Source organism: Cydia pomonella, chromosome 24 (assembly GCF_033807575.1).
Source record: "Cydia pomonella isolate Wapato2018A chromosome 24, ilCydPomo1, whole genome shotgun sequence".
NCBI classification, from domain to species: domain Eukaryota; kingdom Metazoa; phylum Arthropoda; class Insecta; order Lepidoptera; family Tortricidae; genus Cydia; species Cydia pomonella.
The window spans coordinates 525981-548825 of NC_084726.1; the positions used below are offsets into that span (position 1 = coordinate 525981).

The window sequence follows — 22845 nt, forward strand, 5'->3', positions numbered from 1 at the left end:
ATCGTCGTCTAGCTTCCAGTAATCGTAATGTTTTTGGCTTGACTTTAGTGCAGAGGGCGTCCGCCAGCTGGCGCGGGTACACGGAGCGGGCGCACGCAGTGATGTTAGATGCCAACATCAAAGTTATGATACAAATTTGCAAAAAAATATGATACTTAATGGAAGGTCGAGAAAAAAATATGATTCCCCATACAAATGTCCAAGAATTTACCGTGTAAAATGAACAACATGTATGAACATCCCTCAAATTTTACATGATACGCAGGCTTGAAAAATGGTACTTGTATCATAATTAATTAATTATGGTACATATAACACCACTGCGTCCGCGCCAGTTAGCGTTACTACAATACGTTGCACCAGCGTACGTACATTGTTATAATGCGTTGTTTCCCCCGGGATGTCCCTTCGGAACATCCCGGCGTCAATCAAGGGATATGATAGAGGAACTTGACCTTTAAACTCCCATAACAAACCCAAAAAAAAATGCGTTGTATTGTTGTTGTTGTTGGAGGAGGAATTTTGGCCGAAGGGTGCGTTGGTTGCGTAATGCATCGCAACCATAATGTGATTTGTAGTGTCTAGTTTCCAGATATATTGTTATAATATTTATGTTAGTTTTAAGGTATTTATTTATGGGCCACTAGTTGCCTGAAAAAAATATTTTCATTTCAATACAAGGCAATATAATCATATTAAAAATAATACTTTTTATGAAAAATGCCCTCTACAATTTTTCTGAAACTTACTTTAAATTCTCGTGTAAGTTCCCAGAAACTTGCTGGAATGTTTTTGCATTCTATGTTTCGTTAACTCGCTCTCCCACTCCGTGCAACACTCTTCACTCGTTGTTTCGATTACAGCTGTCTGTCGCTGTGACATGCAGTTACAAATAGGTAAATCAATTATCTACAGCAGCTAACTTGAGCAGCCTGTGGTCGACTAGGCAACCTTATACTCTAATACATAACTGAAATACGGAATTAATCAAAATTGCATCTAAATTTACTTTAAAAATATCCCGTAACAACAAATATACTTAACGATTATTCAAAAATATTCTTCATTTCTGAAATACCCCCATTCTTAGTTGCAACTCTGCAGCACCGATTTTGTCTCAAGAAGCGATATAGAGGTTATCTCCAAAGTGGGTGCATGCTCAACAAGCAGATACTCTTGCAGATAAGCTTTAGCGGGATATGCAAGCGCAAAATGGAAGATTGTCTTATCTGTTATAATTTGTATTTAAATGAAACTTCTTTAAAGGAAACAATCGACATGAATTGCATGAAATGAGAAAGTTAATTAATGTTTTGCTGGAATATTTAAGTTATTTATTTATGCTGATCCCTATAAGACAGGTTTACCTAGTTTAGGGCTCAGGACACTATTCCTAGGCTTTCCAACAATAGAATGCTTCTAAAAATGTAATACTTTTCTACTGTGTAATAAGCTGCAATTTTGATACCTAAATAAATCATTTTTCATTTTCATTTAAGGAGGAATACTATATCGTAAATATAGAAAACTAGATATTATAATTTTACATTCACATTAAGTAGTACATAGATAAGTAGAAAACACAGTTAAATATACTACAGTTATATATTACGTACTATGTCTATATATAATTTTTTCCATGTAATAAATAAAATATTAATTAATAATTTAGCATTTTATTTCCAATAGAAAACAATACATGCACGAATAATTATAAAAAAAATTTTTTTACCTATTTTCATTAATTAATTTAATTTAAATATATTATATAGGTATGTAACACAAATGGAAAAGAAAATGTATAACGTTTGTACGTTGGTAGGTGAATATTACAGTGATATTTTTAATGAAATCTGTTAAAAAGAAGTACAGAAAGTATGTGGCGTTCCATGCCAAGTAAAGGGTCCTTATGCTCCGTGTGCATAATCTTTAGGCATCGAAATCCACGTACACTACTTACGGTGACCAACGTTTTAAATTGTATTAAGAATTTTATTTGTTAACAGGGATACCAGCGTGGAAGACCTGCGGTACCTGACCGTGGACCAGGCTTTGGGGGATCTTGCTCAGTTCATCCAGCACGTCAAGAGCGACTCCTTCGAAAATGGACGTTACAAGTAGGTTAATACAGCTACAGTAGATAGGTAAAATAATCAATATTATCATATCATTCGACGACCGGTATGGCCTAATGGGTAGTGGCCCTGCCTATTAAGCCGATGGCCCCGGGTTTAAATCCTGGCAAGGATTTTGTGTGATGAGCACGGATATTTGTTCCTAAGTTATGGGTGTTGTTGGGTGTGGGTGTAGAATGGGTGTTATAGACGGACGGCCGAGGATGGACGAGACTCGCAAGAGATAGAGAGAAATGGAAATCTTTAGAGGAGGCCTTTGTCGAAATACAAGCTGATGTTAAGAAACCCAACCGTCGGAAAAAAAACCTAATAATATTTTATTTAAATATATATATTTATTGTAGGCATATATCGTTGTCTAAATACCCAAAACACAAGCCTTATTGAGCTTACTGTGGGATTTTAGTCAATTAGTGTAATAATGTCCTATAATATTTATTTATCATTCATATCACTGATTTATTCACAGACAACAATAGTCCACACAATGTTAGGTAATTACAATTAAAATAGAAATTAAAATTAAGTATAAATTAATTATGAATTAAATTAAAATACATAAAATTGGCTTGTAAATGTCTGGCCCCCGTACGTGAACACTTACACAGTGACATATAGGGGCAGTCCAGCCGATCTGCAATTATGGATGGCGCTATAAGATGACTAAGCTATGTGTCAACAGGAATGGCTCGGTTGGCTTAGTGGGCTGCTCCTACGCGGGCAGCATGGCTACGTGGATGAAACTGGGGTATCCACATCTCATAGATGCCGCCTTCTCCGACAGTGGACCGTTGCACGCTCAGGAAGACTTCCCCGGTAGGTGCCTACATCAATATATTCATCTCACATTTAGTTTGTGTTACCGCCTCATCTCACCGTTGATAATTCCAAATGAAGTAAAGAGCTATCTTTGTTTTTGTGCGGGTATGTATCATAATTTCTAAAATCAAATATCTTAAATTCGAAAAATTCCTAAAGACAGAACCTCGAAAATTTAAATGTCTAATGTACGAAATTCCTAAAGTTGCATGTCCTACGGTTAATCAACCTCTTTTTAAATGTCCAAAGTACAATACTGCTAGAGTACGAAAATATTAACGACCTTTTTCCCTACGTCCAGTTGACCTAAGTTTAAAATGTATAAATTACGAAATTTCTAACGACATTTGTCCTACGTTTGTCCTGTTTCATACGTTTAACTGAAGAGTGTAACGTACAAAACTGATTATTTTATTTAATACCATAACTTATTTCTTTTACTAAAACTTACATAGACGGAACCTATTTCTGGACGGTTTAGGGTAGGGCTCAGGCGACTCAGGGTAAGAATTAAATATTCTCGGAAATATTGAGTCTCAAAGTACTGTCATTAAGCTTTTTATACGTAGCTATTTTGAGCAGTAGACATAATTATTGACTTTCAAAGCAGGTATTGTCATAAGCATTTTGTACAAAGGAATATTGATTTTCGAAAATGAGATCGTTCGATTAAAACTATATTAGGACTAGAGTTGAAAAAACTCGGAAAAATACGGGAAAATTTCCAAACAACTCGTTTTTTTCAAGTTTCTTTCGAAAAAACAATGCAAATTTCAGTTACAATAGTTCGGAAAAAAAGAATAAAGCCGAAAAAACAAGTTTTTTTTAAACTTCTGTATTTTTCCATATGAATTTAATTGGGAATCTAACAGGAAGGTTAAGGTTGCACGTCTAATGTGTTAGTTTCTGGCATTTTATATATTTGACACCGTCATCACTCATCAGTTGCATTGTGTGTGACGTATTTAATTTTTCTGAATAAAACAGGAAAAAAATTGAAAAAAAAACGAAATTTGGTAAAATTCTCAAAAAAAACAATTGATGTTTTCCGGAATATTCATCCCTAATTAGGACATAGGCTACGGATACTGCTTACCATCAGGCAGGCCGTATGCTTGTTTGCCACCGACGTAGTATATAAAAAAAAATGCATGATTAAAAATTTCATACATTTGAGTTTTTGATTTTCAATGTTCTGTCTATAGGAATTTCGTACTTAGTATATTTGATTTCAGAAATTATGCTAAGTACATAACCTTCTGTACGTTGGAAGCCGGTGTTGCTCGAAGTTCTGTACACATGTTTCTAAATCGAAACTCAGTGAAGAGACAAGGCACTATAATGAATAGAGAACTAATATATCAATCCTTTTCCTTACTACTTAAAAACCTGACAAGTACTCGAGGTCTGACTAATTACCTACTATTACCAGATATAATAACAAATCAATGCTGAATATTGTTTAAATTTCTTTTAATAATTTTCAGAATACCTAGAGGTGATAGCAGAAGCGATACGCAGCCAAGGCAGTGAAGCATGCTTAACAACCGTCGAGCAAGCTGTCGAGCGTATTGTCGAGCAACTTGCCACAACGGACGGCCCTGCTAATATATCTAGTTTATTCAAGTAAGTATTGATTATCCTCAAGTCTGTGTTGCTGTCACCTATATGACAATTGTCAACTGACAATGATAATTTGCCGTTCATTGTACAACCATACCATACCATAGATATATTGTAATGATCGAGTTTAAAAAAAATATGGATGGTCTTCAATACCTAGTGGACTAAGTCTGTCCTTTTCCGTTGACCTTTTGCTGACTCAGTCCTCAAAATAGTTTTTATACGTCAATATTTTTATTTACCGCTCTGATTCACGACCTTGCCAAGAGCTTCACACTAATGACGTCATTTCGCGCCATATAATCGCTGTTTTCGTCAGGAGCAGCACCGACTCGTTAGCTCAGTAGGTTAGAGCGCCGATATACAGCAAAACTTGACCATCGGAGGGCGGAGGTTCAAATCCTTCACGAGTCAGACTTTTGTATTTATTGACCCAGTTTTTCTGAGTGTTAGTGGTTAGGAGGACGTAATGATATTCCCGAAATATATGATTAATTATATTTAAGTAAAAAAGGCAGATATTTTTGTCTTGGCCCCGTACATTTTATTATAAAATACCGTAATCATACCATTTAAAACTTTCACGTTTTGAACACATATTAAAACATATTTAAACCGGGTCTATCGCTAATTTATTTTCCAACGTTTCCTCGCAGGTTTCACTGACTTTTTTTTTACAAAATAAATCAATGTCTACGGTTATTTTTTGGAATCTCGCCTCTAACCTAACCTAACTTAACCTGTTCTTCGCGATGCCAACCAGTGAAACCTGCGTCGAAATCGAAACATCAGAAATAAAGGTAACAAAAAAAATCGCGAAAGACCCGATTTAAATCTTACCTTATTAATCTTCCTACTTTATCTTATTCATTTATATCGTTAATGATAGACCAAAAATCAGGACGAATACAGGAATTAATTAAAAATAAATAACAATAATTGTTTTAATTCCGTAATCAGTTTAATTAAACCTCTAAGCTTTTTTATACTGAGTCTTCAACCCACAGAGCATTTTTACCTAATTAGACTGTGTATTTTTAACTTCCGTAGGTAGCCTTTAGTTATACCGACGTATTTTAACCTAATACTCCGTTTCTACCCACAAATAACTTTTAAATGGTACGCCTACTTTTTTGTTCCCCAAGTGATGATGATTCAGTAGACGTGAACAGGATCAAGCATGCGTATTCAGTAAGTTATAAGCAACTGTTTCGTACCAGTATTATTGAGATTAACGTCAATTTAATTTTTTTTGTTCAAAAAAGTTTTATATATTTTAAGTATGACATTTATTGTCACCCTCTTTGTTTCATCCATAACAAATGACAAATTGAATGTCATCGGAGTCTGGTTACTTTTTAAAAATCGTATCACAATCTCACTCTAGTGTAGTATGTTATTTTCTTTATAATCAAACTGCTGTCATAACGGTTAAAGAGGTTTTATCATCAAATTTGTCCTTAAAAAAAGTTAGATAACAGACAAAAACCTGATTGTTTTACTTAAATATGACGGTGAACGATTCATTAACATTTACTTATTGTGTAGGCTTGGTCCTGCTCACGTCTCATGAATCATTCTGTATATTCCACTAGTTAATAATATTCAAGAGCGTTATTAAATTTCAAAGGTGCTAGTGAAATGAAAGAAGACAATTGGGTCTAAAATAGATATAAATCTATTTTAAACTTCATTGTTTTCTTTCATATTATTGGGTTTACATTTACACCGAATTTCCATTGTTAACGACATTGTTATAGGTTGCTTTTATTAACTTTGAAGTTTAAAGTTCGTGTCATCCACGATGACGCGTAGATTTCAAATTACATGATATCACGAATCAAGCCACGCGTCTTCGTGAATTACACGATCTATACACCGTGTTTTTATTGAATTCCGTTAACTCAGGGGTATGGGTACGTTTAAGGAAACTAAACGGCATAGATTGTAAAAAAAAAGGTTTTTTATTTTCATAAAAAGTAATTAAATGTTGCATATAGCATTGTTGTAACACGGGCATTACATTCAACCAAACGACTGAAAACTATGACATATCAATGTCATTTCGAACATCAATCGTCCGAGATAGTATTTATGTTTAGTAGCAAATGTACACACTCGTACTAAACACTAATCAATATGTAAACAGGCCATAAGGCAAGTGTACACGCTCGTGAGGGCCTTATAAGATAAAAATAAATTATTGATTATCTCGGAAATGGACTTAATTAGAATACCGGTGTCTTTGAGAAAGTGGCTTAATTTAAGCTCAAGAATGCACCCTTGAAATTAACGGAAAAAAAAAAAACGGTGTACAATCTTTTAATTTAAAGCGATTTATACACTGAAAACGCAGGACAGCTAAGTATAGCAATGTTTGTATTGGCAATGCGCAAAGTGAGTGGTTGAGGAAATATAAGCGAACACAACGCATGTAATGAAAAGTCGACTTTTTCAATAAATCTTCATATTATTTGACAGCTGTCAGATAACTAACGTGTCCCATAAGGCGTCACAGTCATTTCCCGAGCGAATATGATATGACTCCACTTGCCGCGGCAGATCACGATACCAATGTGTCTAAGGTGGTTTTTTTTTTAAATTTCACTTTTCTTTCACCCACAGCACATGTTCGACAATCCAGCCTACTCCCTTAGACATGGCCACGTTCTTCTGGTTCGGCATCACGGAAACTTTCGCGTATTTGGTGCAATACGCCACTCCTGGAGACATACCTGATGCTTGCGCTGTTTTAACCGACTCCTCTGTTGGTAAGTCTATCCATCACTTTACATAGTGTATTAACAATAACTTGTTATATAATAATATACATTTTTATGATGCAGGGGATGGAGCCGCCCGATAAACAAAAAAAATGCTTGTGTTGGGAGGCACCGCTCTTCCCTAGGTTATTATATATTTTTGTAAACGTTTTTTATTCCTAAAATTAATTTTAATGTGTATAAAAATATGTATAGTAATAATTGTGGTCTTAAAATTGTATGGTAACTATAAAAGTGCATTTTCCAACACAATTTTGTATTGTTATCGAATAAACGACTACTATAAATACTGAACAGGCCGTAACTGAGCCACTGAGCCTTAATGACGCTTACAATCAGGCTCTTGTTTCACCATGGTGCCCATTGTCACCTGACAATGACAATTTACCGTACATTTCTAGGCCAACAAGTAAAGATGTATTTACGCTAGGTCTAGGTACTGTCGTGATGTTTTGACTGGCAAATGTTCACTGTCAGGTGATAATTGCTGTATCACCACGCTGACATATGTCACGTGACAATGATAATTCACCGTAAATTGCTGGTCCAACACGTAAACATTGACGTTAGGGGCCATCCTTGCTTACCGACCCAGACATTTTCAGAATATTGTCATTGTCAAGTGACAATTGTCAAGTCAAATAGGCGTCTCGTGAGATAAGACTAGGATTAATCATAATCAGTAATCACACAGGTCTGTCTCAGATCTCAAAGCGAATGTTTTTTTTTAGGGACGGTTTTTTGGATACAAATGGGTCTTAATACAGCTTTTTCTTCGCAGAGGATCCCGTCCAACGCCTAGCCAACTGGATCACCAGCCAACCTTGGACGCAACCCTGCATCGAGAGCCGCTACTCCGTCATAGTAGAGCAACACACGAACACTAGTTATGATGCCCCGCAGTCAGTCAGTAAGTAGACATGTTAATTCTAAGCTTAGAAATAAATTGAAAGTAAATAAATTCATTGTCTCGGGCGAGAATGCTCTGCCAGCTGAGCTACCGAGACTTCTCCCGAGGATAGCGAATATTTTCACCACAATGCGCCTTAGGAGGCGCCCCTAGCGACATTTACCGTAAGTGTTGTATAAACAACACTTCTTAAACGGCTACCGGAGTTTCAAGTCATATTGGAAATGATGTTCATTTTGTGAACTAAGAGCCACTTGCACCAATCACTAACCCGGGGATAACCGATTAAACCTGGAGTTATCATGGTTAGTTAGTTACCATGGCAATTTGACACTAGTTTAATGGTTTAACCGGTTAACCCGGAGTTAGTGGTATGGTGCAAGTGGCCCTAAGTGTTTTAAGACTTATTCTTCCTTTTTTCCTCGATTTCTTTCATATTTCGATCTTGAGCTGTCGAGTATAGTCCAGTCGCGTTAAGATATACGTACCTAGTGACTCATCAGTATCAAAGTAAAGGCGCATTAATTTCGAGGTAAAAATTAACTCGATTTTTTTTTTATGGTACAGGAGGCAAACGAGCAGACGGATCACCTGATTTATCCATGCGTTTGTTTTAACGTGTCCATCGTTTACGTTTATATGATGATATAAATCATTCGTATATCTCTGCTATGAATTATTGATCCACTTTGATGTTTACGAATAGGTGAAGTACTTTTGTAATCGACCGTACTGTACTGTCTGAAGGGCTGGTCAATGTGAATACGACATTCTAAATGATTATCACCCAATTGATCCAGCCGAAAGCCGAAAGTCTACCGTGACGCCTTATAGATTATAATTTGTGAGACCTAATGGCTGTCTTGGCCTACAGGTCATTTAGCAGACGTATTACATACATTTTTTGAACTTTGCGGCAGTTTTAACCACGTCAGTCGGCTTTGCACGAGTGCTCCAGGACAGTATCTCCTGCGCGAGATGTAGACTACCCGTCTTTTCCTTACTATATGAATTAAAAAGGGATAAGTAGTCTATGTCGCGTGCGAGATACTGTCGTATGATTGCAATTATTAAAGTTTTGGAGCGCAAAACTCAAAAAAACTAATTTATAAATCTCGATGCTCGAACGAACGCTTTGTTACGAAAAGACTTCATGCACCAAAAATCCGCCTTCAAATAAAGTAAACTACGAGCAATATCGCTCAAACACCCAATAACCTAGAAAACACTACCCCACTAAATGCAAAATTTCCATAAAACTCAAAAATACACTTTGTTCCCTTGTAAATACTGAACAGAATCGCTTAACGCTGAACTACGATTTTTAAAATGCAATCCTTGTTTTCGTTTTGTCCATCAATATTGAAAAATTCGCAAGCTATGCGATTTCGCTTTAATAAAAAACCAGGATATCTTGAACCGTCATCTGTAAGACAGTTTAGAAAGATCACGGGTCATGTTTTGATGGATTTAAAGGTAAAAGATTGATTTGCGAAAGGCATTTACGCTAGAAATATTAATATATTTCTCGAGAAATAAGTAAAATGGATATGTAGCAGCGAGCTTGGCAAGTTATTATTCATGCTGCAAAATCAGTATATTTTGAAATAAAGAACAGGTTAATAATATTTTGACAGATTCAATTTTGTTGTTGGAGTTTCTTTCAAGATTTACATATACATTCAATCTCGTATATTTTTACTAGGAATTTATATTACAACGGGTCATTCGTATATTTTAAGTCGAAAATCGCTCGACATGTACCTCCATATCGAGGAGTGTCATCGGGAGCTCGCTTTGGCGGACCGGCTGCAGCTCTCCGCGCCCGATGATTTAATATGCCTGTGTCTCGCGTAAGTTGTATTATTAAAATTACTAGGAATTTAATCAACGGAAAAACAAGTTGAACATGTATGTAGGTATGCTTTTATGTCATACATTATTTAAAAAAATACAAAAACGCGTTATTAAAAGGAGGATGTACGCAAAATAGACGCCAGTCGTCGAGTTGCGGAAAATCGCCCGTACTACAATACAATACAATACAAAAGGAGGTGTTTTCACTGTCGCGTCTTTCGTGCAAACTTCATAGTAGTAAACCGTTTAGATGTTTTATAATTAAAAAGAGTAGCTCGTTTATTGAACTAGTACAGTCAGCATCAAAAGTAGCGGATGAAACAACGCGCCAAAAGTATCTGATATTCGGGATAACTTTTCCAAATATAGATAAATTTCTAGAATTGGCGTTCCAAAGTATATCTTTTACAGTCTTAGTTGTTCTATATTAAAGAGATCACTTTTTGTTAAGCTGTTACAGAAGGTAGATACTTATGAAGCGTTATTTGATCCGCTACTTTTGATGCTGACTGTACGTCTGACGACCGGTCTGGCCTAGTGGGACCCTGCCTACAGCCGATGGTCCCGGGTTCGAATCCCATGCCCAAAGGCAGAGGCGCATTTAAATATTAGGCGCCACGGACCAATAAAATTCGCCGCCCTATTAAGTAATGAATAGTAATGATAGTGTATTTCATTTAAGGCCACGCTTGGCCCTAGGGTAAATACGCCCCTGCGATAAGGGCATTTATTTGTGTGATGAAAACAGATATTTGTTCCTCAGTCATGGGTCATGTTTTCTATGTATATAAGTATGTATTTATCTATATACTTACGTATGTATATTGTCGCCTAGTACCCATAGAACAAGCTTGGCTTAGTTTGGGGGCTAGGTTGATTTATGTAAGATTGTCCCCAAATATGTATTTATTTATAAATAGGCACATTACTACTCATTGTCACTAACCATGTGACCGTCCAAGGCCCTCAGCCCACGGAGCGTAAGCGTACGCGTCGCGTAAACGTCGCGCAAGCGTAGCGTATCGTAAAAACATAACGGGTACCTACGAGCCGCATACAGTTCAGTACCCCTAGTGTAACTTTGATCGACATCATAACGTGACGAACGCGTTTGCGTTAAGTCTCATTTTGTATAGGATTTTGAGGTTCCAAAACGTCCCGCTTGGCGCGCTCTTTCGAAATCCAATACAAAATGAGGCTAAACGCAAACGCGTACGTCACGTTTGGAAATCGAATTTTATTACACTAGGGGTACTGGGCACCAAGCGTCGCGTAAGTAAGTTTTAATAAGTGAAGTTAAAATGATAGCGTCACTGACGTCAAATGTCTTCACGGATGTATCAACGATCTTACTTTCTCGTCAGATGAAGAAGATTTTTTTATGATAATGTCAGAAGTTTTGTTTTTTACGTCTGTCGTAATAACAACAGAAATCTCATACGCTAGGTACGCTACGACGACGCTTCGTATGCGGCAAAGTGTGCGGACTTGTTTGAATTATAACTAGCCTAGATGCCTAGTCTGTACATCCCTAGTGAAGCCATTTCGAGTACGACATTATGTCGCCCTCGTGTCATCGTATCCGAACGGCCCTCGCAGTACTCAAGGTCGAGTTGGTTTGTGTACACCTCCCGGTTATAAATTAAAAAATACAAGAAAGATGGTTGTTTGTGCGGTGAATTGGTGTCACAACACATCAGTGAATAAAAACAAACCGCCTGATATAACATTTCACGCGTAAGTGTCCAGTTTAATGTGATATTTTTACGTAATTGTAAATACAAAAATCCAAATTTTCGTCAGCCGCCATTACTTATAAATGTTGCCAGGTGATATGAATCTTTTTTCCTCCAAATGAGGCATGACGATTACATTGATAAAATTAATATGCTTACTTTAAGTTCCTTGTATGACTATAGAAAATATTCTTTTTTAGTTTTTCATTCTTTTATTTCAAATTATGTTTTGTCTTTTATAAAATTACAGTTTAAATTCATATTTTTATTTTGTGTGATATTCATTTTAGATTTCCGACTGATCCGCTTCTGTCTGCGAGATGGACGGAAAAAATTAGATTAAATAGGAACGATGCAATATGGAAACCGACTAAACATAGTCGAATATGCTCTCGCCATTTTGATGAGCAAGTAAAGTAAATTTTATTTGTGGAACACAGGTGTTACAGTTAAGGTCTGTAAAAACGAAACGCAACTGTCACTGTCGCACTTATATGGAAGACTGATAGAGAGACACAAAGCGTTTCGTTGTTCGAAGCAATAGCGATTGCCACCTTGGCTAGGCCTGCAGGTACAATTACTAGTACTGACGATAAATAGTTATTTGTTTTACAAGTGGAAAAGTTGTTGTTTAACCGCTCGTGCTAATATTGCTACTCGAGCTAAATAAAGATCCAAAATGTCGAAAAATGGAATCTTGAGCGTTGCGAGGGTTTCAAGTTACGAGAGTTAAACAAATTTTGCCCCAAGTGAAACACAAAACTTTTCACCACACCAACCCGAAGAAAATATTAGTCAAATAAAATCAAACCAAATCAAATCCAAATGATCGTCATTAAATATTTATCATTTAAAATCATTATTCCAAAGTCAATTCTACCAGCTATTATCTGTGCACATTTGTAAAATAAATTCATTTCATTCATTTCAAGGATGTGGTTAAAATCCATCTACTTTAAGGGGAATAAATGAACTCTGGCAACCCATTTTTGTTTATATGTGTGTGTCGCTGAGCGTAAGACACGAGCGTCGCACGCACACATCGATCGAATTTCGGCTTCACTTTTGGCAGATTAGCCTTATGAAGACTAACTGTCTATGTGTGATAGGTCAGTGCCTATACCTATGATATTTTCTATTTGATTTTAATTTGCACCCAAAACGCAATGCTCTCGGCAAACTAATTTATTACTAGTTACTGTAATAATGAAACCTAGCTCGTGTGACGGTAAGTTTAATTAATTTGTTGACCGGAGCAGTCATTGTGGACTGGCCGGTTACTGCCATTGCGTGCGCGGCCGAGTGTCAGCAGAACCAGTGTAACGTAACCTTCTCCGGGTAATTCCACGAGACTGTAACGTCAGTTACCAATTCTTTCATGTGTTCTTACATTAATTAAGCATTTTTAAGTATCCAGATATCTACCTGTAGGGTTCCGACAGACATACAGACACTTAAATTTGCTTAATTAATGTAAGAACACTCGAAAGAATTAAAAAAAAAACATTTATTTCGGACGACACAATCCATATTTTGTTAGTTACAAATATACTTAAATTACTATGTTAGTACCTAAACTAAGATGTTGGGAGGTCCAGTGCCTAATTAATGCACTGTCCCATCTCCCTGCCACGACGGCCAGGAGACTGTGGCGGCTGTCGCGCACCCTTCGGAGCGTCGCGGCGCAGCGCTTGCGCAGCGTCGCGTGGAAACCATCCACATGCGCGTCGGCGAACATGCCCGACGCACTGCAGTATCGCGGCAGCCGCAACAGTACCCTGAACGCGCCCTGAATTTGTACTGACGTTACAGTCACGTGGAATTACGTCTTCGTAATTATTTATTTTGGCTACGATTTAGGTTAAGTATAAGTCAACGAACAAGAATAACAATAGAAGCCTGGTTTTTTTTTGTAGCCTATTTTATGTCCCACTGCTGGACAAAGGCCCTTTCACGCCCATCACTCCACCTCTCCCATCACGGTTTGGTGCATGTTCCCGCCAGTCGCTGCAAAAAGCGTCGAGGTCCTCCCGCCATCTCTTTTGTTTTTGACTAGAGTTCATAAATAACTCCACCTGTATTTCGTGTCATTCACGATGACGCGTAGATTTGTCAAATCTAACCTTTCATGACATGATATTACGAGTCAAGGCTCGCGTGGTCGTATTGTTCCGCGAGCGACTCAACTATAGGTAAAGCCCGACCAGAAATATATGATCATTGTCAAGAGGGCACTGTTATTCTCATGTATAGGGTGACAGTTCAGTTTAGTATGAAAAATTTAGTTCTAATGAAATTCCGCAATATGGCGCGTGATCATATATTACTGGTGATAATCGTATGTTACTTTTGATGCCGATTATTTCAGCTAAGCCTTCGACTCAGCCTCTGTAAGCGAAGCGATTACCGCGCCTACGTAAATAGGACTCTACAATGAGAATTTCATTAAATTTATAGTAGGCTTAAAGCAAACGCGTGAAATTAAATTATTCGCTTTGATTGAACAAATAGAGAAAATCATTCCATTGCCAGAAGTATATTATTAGAATAAAGTATATTAATAGATGTGTTTGGGAAAATGACAATAATTTTACAAATGATATGAATTGTATATAACGTATTTATAAAATCTCGGGTTCTCGGTAGTACCTAACGTCGGCTCCATAATTAGGCGGACTAGATTGACAAGTCAATATGCACAAATGTTGCCATAGTTTGGGCCAGTGTTATTCATATCGAAATTATGCAAAAAGTATGCAATACGGGATACGGCGAGTTTTCCCCGCTAGGGGCGCTACTGCCTCGCGGCCAGTTCAAATGTCACTTTAAGTACATAAAGGTATTTTAGAAATGTTCGTAGTTATTTTAAAAATTGTACAATCTCACAGTAATAACGACAAACATATTATTATTATAGGATAAAACAATTGTGATTAGATAAATGTTTTGGCAATGTACGAAGGCCAACCCAGACGGGATAAATTTTCGCACAATCTAATTAAATTGTCAATTTAACTGTGTGTGGATGCAAAAAAGAATCTTCTCATGAAAGTTTCCAGAAATTGCGGAAATTTTGAGAATTTTCTGTAACTTTCACATTGCTAGTCCAATTTTGTAGTAATTATCTTATACTTAATAAAAAAATGTTTGATAGATTTGATAAAAACCAACTTAAAACCCCCAACCAACCACCAACCAACTTTAAAGCTACTAAAAAGTGGTCAAACTATATATTAACGGCACCAATCATGGGACAGTTAAGAGAAAAATTTGAGTATTTTTGATATTTCACCAACACCTGTAAAATATTTACCGCTTTACGCTTTAAAAGTTGAATGTCCAATTCGTCCTTTATGTTTTATTGTATTTAATGAAACCTACTGCAATTGGTTGTAATATTATTAACCAATTAAAACTGTGGTATTTTGCTCCAGTCATGGGATGTATAACGCCATTCATTTTCATACTAACAAATATCAATGAAAACTTAAAGACCTTAAAGTTGCTTCAGCTCTTTGGTTCTTGTTTATGGTAAAATGTTGCCAGCGATTAGAAACTAATGGTAAATACTTGTTTTACAGGATTTGTCTTTATAATCCCATTACTGGTGCCTGTACCATTATAGGGGTGTTTACTATAGTACCTAATACTTACGTATCACAATACATTTACATCAAAAAATACATTTCCGCCTAAATATGAACACATTTCAAACTCCAAAATTCCAAAACATCCAACTCTGACCAGATAAATAAAAGTTGGCGCTAACCGGCGGAATAATTCCAATGTTTCTGTTGTTTGTTCGATTGTTTGTTTGTTGTTGGCTTTCCACTTGAGAGTACTGGGATATGATTTACTTTGTGAATTGAAAATTACTGGCCCAAAAGGGCATTCATTTGTGCCAGTACGTAGGCTCAGCGTAATTATTTATTTATTATATGTAGATTTGTTTAGATATTGCTTAGAAGTAAAATGTGCATGCAATACAATCCTTGGTGAATTGTTTAGTCACCTGGAAGTTGTACATTGTCCATACTTTAGATAATGCTTCCATTCCATTGATATATTATTGATTGTTTTTATATTATTTCTAACCCTCAAAATACCTAATCGATCCAACTGTTCAAAATTTTAAGTCATAATAAAAATTTGTTTTAACTCTTCTTAATTATTATAGATAGTGTACCTATGTGACTCACTTACTTAAAGTACTGGAGATGTTTTAATGTACCTGTTACAAGTTATATTTAGAGCGTTTTCACATTGTTCGATGCGATGCGATATCGGATGTCGGATGCGACCGCGGAGAAGTAAAATGAAAAAAGGGATTTTATTTATTTATTCAATAAATGAATACTGTTTTAAACGAAAGAGTTATTGCAAAAATAATAGGACTTATGCCATAGGGCTATCTTATCTTTCTCCAAGGGTCTTCCGATATGTGATATCGGATTAGAAAACGCTCTTGCTTCTGTGTATGCATGTATGTACCTATATTGCTCTTTCTATCCTAGGTAACATAATCTCTTGGAACACACTTCTGTCAATTTCTGTAGGTATTTAACAAGACTATATTCAGTAGGTAACCACGCACCAATGATCGCAGGCTGCAGCCTACGTAATAATGCTTCAGCACGCAGTAGGGGGGGGGGATTCTGAATTGTAGATTCAGTGCTAATTTGTACGCCTGAAAGATGGACTACACATGGATGACACGGACGGCAAAAGCAAATCAAAAATCATTTTGTCAGGCAACAAAGCCCCATAAATACGTAATTAATTACATACCTTACAGACTAACATACAAACGCTAATTGTAATCTTAAGAATCAATACACAAGGTTCAAATGACCGTATATTTATTTAGAGCGTGGCATATTATCCAAACGTCGCGAAATCTATAAGGTTAATATAAAATAAACAGAAGGAAATTACAAAATAATAACGTCGAAAGTAAGTAAGTAATCAGTTTTAGTAGTTATTTAATACTTTTATATTTTATTTTATATTTTTATATTTTATCTCTGACACTTAGAGACTTATACATCTCTAAAGAATTTTAGTATTTTATGGTTTTATTTTTTTATCATAGTTTTTTTTTGTGTAATTTGACATTTAGAGACAGTATACATCTATCTATACATATAATAAAGCTGAAGGGGGTCGAAAGTCTGTACATGGAAGATATTCGAAAAAAAGTAGGCTGGGGATACTAAGGATCGTTAACAGAACACGTTCCAACAGTTTTTAGAATTTTTGTCTGTTTGTCTGTTTCTCTGTTTGTCTGTTTATTTGACCTCGCATCACGTGAAAACGGCTGAACGGATTTTGATGCAAACTTTACTAATCTGTCGAGAAAATGCCCGGCAAAGTTATAGGCTATAAAAATTCAACCCCTAGAAGGGGGGGTAGCCACTACACTCGAATGAGTTAAGTTTGCACCTGAATCTTATGGCGCTACTTAGGAAGGAGGTGCAAACTTTTACAACAAATATGTGCTACGAGTATCGAGTACCCTGCTAAACTAACAGATATGGTGCTGAAATTAAGCCACCGAGGAAGGATTTTGCCAAATTAACTCTAAAGTACCCCCCTCGTACGGATATCAATTCAATTTCAATTGTGTTGATGTAATAATACAACGAAATTAAACGAACGATTATTGTTGATTTTTGATTTCATACAATTAAATTAAAAAGACAGCGTCCTACGCCTAATTATGTAGAAAAGGAGGTAACATGTTTTTTTTTGTCACTGCACCCACCTTGACACATTTCAGATTTGCCCTATGGTTGACTGGTAAGATACCCGAAATAGGGTATTCGACTGTATTTAAGATAAATTATTTCACACCATGCATGAAATAAAGCACTAGATAATTATTAAAAAAACTAAATAGGATAGAAATATAAAAATGTGTCTTGAAAACCTAACTGCTTGACAAACATGCACAGAGAACAAATTGCCAAACGTGAACTATGCATCGTTGAAGAGTTCCATTCTGTTCATCATGAACAGTTCCACTTCATCAAATGTCACTTCTATAAATGTAAATACTTGATTTGTTGATGAAAATACAAAAATCACTATATGTATGCCTTTCACATTTGAAGAGTTTCCTCGATTCCTCATGGACCCCCATCGTCAGAACTCGAACTTGACAAAAATTTGTCTTGAAAATCTAATTTACTTAACAAACACAGCGAAGAGGACAAATCGCCAAACGTGTACTGTGTATCGTTGAAGAGTTCCATTCTGATCATCATCAGCAGTTCCACTTCATGAATAATGTCACTTTTTTAAATGTAAATGCTAGATTTGTTAAAGAAAATACAAAAATCATTATATGTATGACTTTCATATTTGAAGAGTTCCCTCGATTCTCCTCCTTTTGAAATCTTGAAGTCGGTTAAAAATGAGTTTACTTACATAGTTAAGTAGTGGCAAAATCAACACACATATCAACACGCGTATAACTGCATAATTATTTAAAAAAATATTTTCTCCGTCATGAATGTACCTGATGTATACCTAATCGTAATTTTATCGTAACCATATTCATACGTATCGCCTCTTTTAAGCACTTAATAATGGCTACGAAAGTGGGTATAATGAAGAAAAAAATCTCTGATGCTTGCGGTGTAAATGTCAAACGATTTGGGACTCGCATTTTATACGCGTTAAAATGCCATAAGAACTAAAAACTGAAAATGCCTTCCCGAAAAAAAGCGAACCTTTCACGAAAGTCTCGCAACGCATTGAGGTTACGAAACTATAGCGACGAACGTGATTTTAGGCGTAGCCACAACTACCAGAGACGTTATGCAGGATCGTTCCATCCATTGAAAACCTCATTCGTAGCATGTACGGAGACCTGAGCCATTCTTGGGTTTGTGAGAGATCCATACTCACGCCCATAGAGGAACGGTCCATGCTCACGCAGAAAAATGAACAGGCGGAAATAGAAGGTGAACATGCAGTATATAATTTCATCAACACTGTCTTGGATGAAGGCAATGTCACAACATACTCGGTAGAGTTCCTTAGTTCCTTAGCTCATTGAGTGCTTCAGGACTCCCAGCACACACATTTACCCTGAAAGTTGGAGTTCCAATCATGCTTCTTCGGAATTTGTCGCCTCCGAAGTTATGCAACGGAACCCAGCTAAAAGTAGTGCAGCTGCAGCGAAACCTCATTGAGGTGCAGATCCTGACGGGGTGTGGCGCCGCAGAAGTCGTGTTCATCCCGCGCATCCCCCTTATCCTGAGCAATTTCCCGTTCCACTTCAAGCGCCTAAAGTTCTCCGTGAGCGTCTGCTTCGCCTTCTCGCACGTGCAGCTCTACGTGGCGTGCTCGCGCGTTACCAGCTGCACGGAGCTATTCGTGCTGATGCTCGCCGGGGAGACTCGCAATTTGGTGTACAAATAAATATTGTAAAATGTCAATGTTATGTAAATATACTATTACATACCTACTTATTAGTATGTAACTGTAGATATAATTATATGTATACATTTAGTTGTGCATACATAAACATAACTGTAAACAAAATGTAAATACTCGGCCTCAAGTTTTTGATATCTACGAGTATTCTCCTTTCCTCTAATCCTACTTCTAACTACCTAATAGGTATTACACCTAAATTCGATAGTGTTCAGAAGTATGGATTTCTATGGGTATATTTCTTACCTTTTCATGCTTAGACTGATTTGGATAGGTACAGTCAAGAACGTAAAAAAAAATACAAAAGTGGAACTGTATTGTCCGATATACACCTACTACTCTATGTCGTTTAAATCACGTCAAAAATTTGAATAAGGACGAATTTGAAAAAAATAACAATTGATTTTGGAGTGTAGTTTTATTAGGTGGTACCTAATTGTAAAATATTTTATCTAGACTACAGTCCTCTAGCGTATCCATCTGTCAACTTTACTTCAAGTTCCACCTCCAGGGGAGAGGCAGAGAAATTAGCGGTGAATGAGCCGGTTACTGACACAGACCGAATACCACGCGGGCGGAGCCGCGGGCACAGCTAGTCTCTAATAAAGTATTTATTATTTCATAGATTCGATATTTGTAATTGTTTTTTTTTTTTAATTTATTGTTTGTAAAAATGGACATGTAAAAGTGCCCCTGTGGCCTATTTGCTGAATAAATGTTTGATATTTGATATTCATAACGTTGTCAAGATATTATTGCATGTGCCCATGTAAAATAGTGCATGTTATTTAACTTAATATTAAATATTGCTATATGTGAGATCCTATAATTGGCTCTGTGTCACTATTTGTGTCGTTATTAGCATAGTTATAGCTGTTGGTTCTCCATGTAAAATAAATAAAAACAAATATATTGAATACATAAAGCTAAAGTTAAATATAATTACAGGTCTCAAGTCAATTCCTAAGTTATTAAACGAGTACGGTAAACATGTTTGCAAAAGCCAAAATTAGATTCGTCGAACCTCATTATATGGCGCAGAGTAAACATTATACGTATCTAATAAAGTTGTTTGATGTTATTACCAATATTCTTCAGTCTAGACTAACTTTAATAGAATAATCAATCGCACCAAAAACATTTTCATGTAAAATGTCGCAAAGACGAAACCATAAGGCTCGCACTATGTATAACCGCGAAAATCGAAGTTCGTCAATTGCGGTCATTTTTGTCTGTCACTCTAATTACGTCTTAGTGAGAGTAAAAGAGAAAGATCCCCGGAATTTGCGAATTTCGGTTTTCGCAGTAGGCCCCCAGATCTCATGTAGAGCCAAGCTTATAACTCTAACAAGCCCTAACTTCACAAACTCAATACCTTAGTCAAAATGTTACATCTTGGAGGAGAAAAAAACATTACAATGAATAAGAATGTCATTCCAGATCTAGAGCAGAGCCCAACTGGGGAAGTACCTCCACCTTACAGAAAACCGCAGCCAAATAACACTAGACCCTACTCATAGTGTTGTGTTCCTGCCGGTGAGTAAGGTTGCCAGAGCCAATGACGAGGGGGCGGAGTTGCAGGCGTACTTAGGCTACGGAGACTGCTTACCATCAGGCGGGTCGTATGTTTATTTGCCACCGACGTAGTATAAAAAAAGAAAAAAGTAAAGTATTTTATTTACAGATTCATTTTGCGAGTTTCGTTTAAGACTATTGTCTGTCAGTAGATTTGTCTAAACCAGGCACCCAGTGCATACCCACTTTTGCAACCTCACTATACCAACTGTAAGATCGGCTTTTTAGGGTTAGTGCATCCGAAGAAAGTCGAGGATTCTAAGTTCGAGGAGCTAGTAGCGGTGTTAGATAAACAATTAGCACCAAAACGTTGTATTTTCGTCGAACGGGCGAAATTTTACGAGGCGACGCGTGACGTTGCAGAAAACATCGAACAATGGGCGGCTCGAATAAGTGGACTTGCTGTACGCTGCGAGTTTGGAGCCCCCTTGGATGAGCTGCTTAGGGACAGATTCGTGCTGGGGCTGAGCGTAGGCCCAGAGCGCGACCGGCTGTTCGAGCAGGATGCTGCCACGTTAACGTTCGCGAAGGCCGTGGAAGTGGCCCAGAAGGCGGCGTATGCTAGGAGCGCACGTACTACGTCTGTTCCTGCTGCCGTCGTGCAAGTCAAGCAGGAGCCGGTGTACCGGGTGGGTACAAGTCGCCCTGGTACCGGGGGGTCCTCCGACTCTCGACGCTGCTCCGTCTGCGGGCTTAAGAGCCACGACGCAAGTAAATGTAAATACAAGAACTACCGCTGCCAGGGATGTGGACAAAAGGGGCATCTAAAAAAGGTGTGCAACGCTGAGAAGGCGAAACAGTGTCGTGTTAACTGCATTCAAGCTGACCTTGAGGAATCAGCTGAGGCCTCTCAGAGTGCTGAAGGTTGCAAGGAGTGCGAGCTATTTAATTTAAGGTACGTTAATTATGCACCAATATTATTGGATGTGGATCTTAACGGTAAAAAGTTAACAATGGAACTTGATTGCGGTTCAGGCGCGAGTGTGATAAGTGACAAATTATATTATAAAACGTTTTCGGACACTAAATTAAAAAAATGCGATTTAAAAATGTGTTTCTACAATGGTCATCAAGTCACGCCACTGGGCTATTTCACTACAAAAATAACATATTTTAAACAAACGCATGACATAGATATTTATGTTATGGAGGATGGTAGTCGTTTAGGTCTATTGGGCCGTGATTTTATGACCAAGTTTAACATGTATTTTGCGATTGATAAACAAAGAATTAATTTTGTTAGTTCGGAATCGTTTCAAAGTGAATTACCGCGGTTGCTAAGCGAATATTCGAGCCTTTTTAGTGAAGACTTAGGTAAATTTAATAAATTTCAAGTAGAATTGAGATTAAAAGAAAATGTTACGCCTAAATTCTTTAAGCCTCGTACGGTTCCTTTTGCTATTAAAAATAGGGTAGAGGAAGAAATTGACAGGCTCGTTGGTTTAGGAATATTGGTACCGGTAACATTTTCTAAATATGCGACACCTATAGTGCCGGTTTTAAAGGATAACGGCAAAATAAAGATAGCGGGTGATTTTTCCGTAACGCTCAATAAAGATATGATAATAGATAAGTATCCTATGCCCCGTATCGAAGAGGTGTTCGCGCGGCTCGGTGGCGGTAACCGTTATACGAAACTCGACCTTAGTAACGCATATAATCAATTTGTTTTATCAGACGATTCACAAGAGCTTACTACTATAAATACAACAAAAGGGTTGTATAAGTATACGAGGCTCGTATATGGACTAGCCAACGCGCCGGCTATTTTCCAACGCGCAATGGAGACACTCCTAGTAGGTATAGAAGGAGTCAGCTGTTGGCTCGATGACGTATGCGTAACGGGACCTACTGATGAATTGCATTTATCGCGATTACGGGAGGTTTTAAAAAGGTTTCATGACTCGGGTTTAAGATTGCAAAAAAGTAAATGTGATTTTTTTAAAAACAGTGTAACTTACCTC

The 22845-nt window shown here is 37.1% G+C and overlaps 1 protein-coding gene across 1 annotated transcript in view; it reads left to right on the plus strand.

The window, feature by feature from the left end:
• Positions 1-22845, plus strand: part of LOC133530852 (putative serine protease K12H4.7) — a 66576-nt gene that overhangs the window by 36075 nt on the left and 7656 nt on the right. The window contains exons 4-8 of the mRNA XM_061868909.1: positions 2007-2117; positions 2818-2951; positions 4442-4580; positions 7203-7348; positions 8142-8270. Of these exons, the coding sequence (XP_061724893.1) occupies positions 2007-2117; positions 2818-2951; positions 4442-4580; positions 7203-7348; positions 8142-8270 (659 nt within the window). The remainder of the gene's footprint in view (positions 1-2006; positions 2118-2817; positions 2952-4441; positions 4581-7202; positions 7349-8141; positions 8271-22845) is intronic.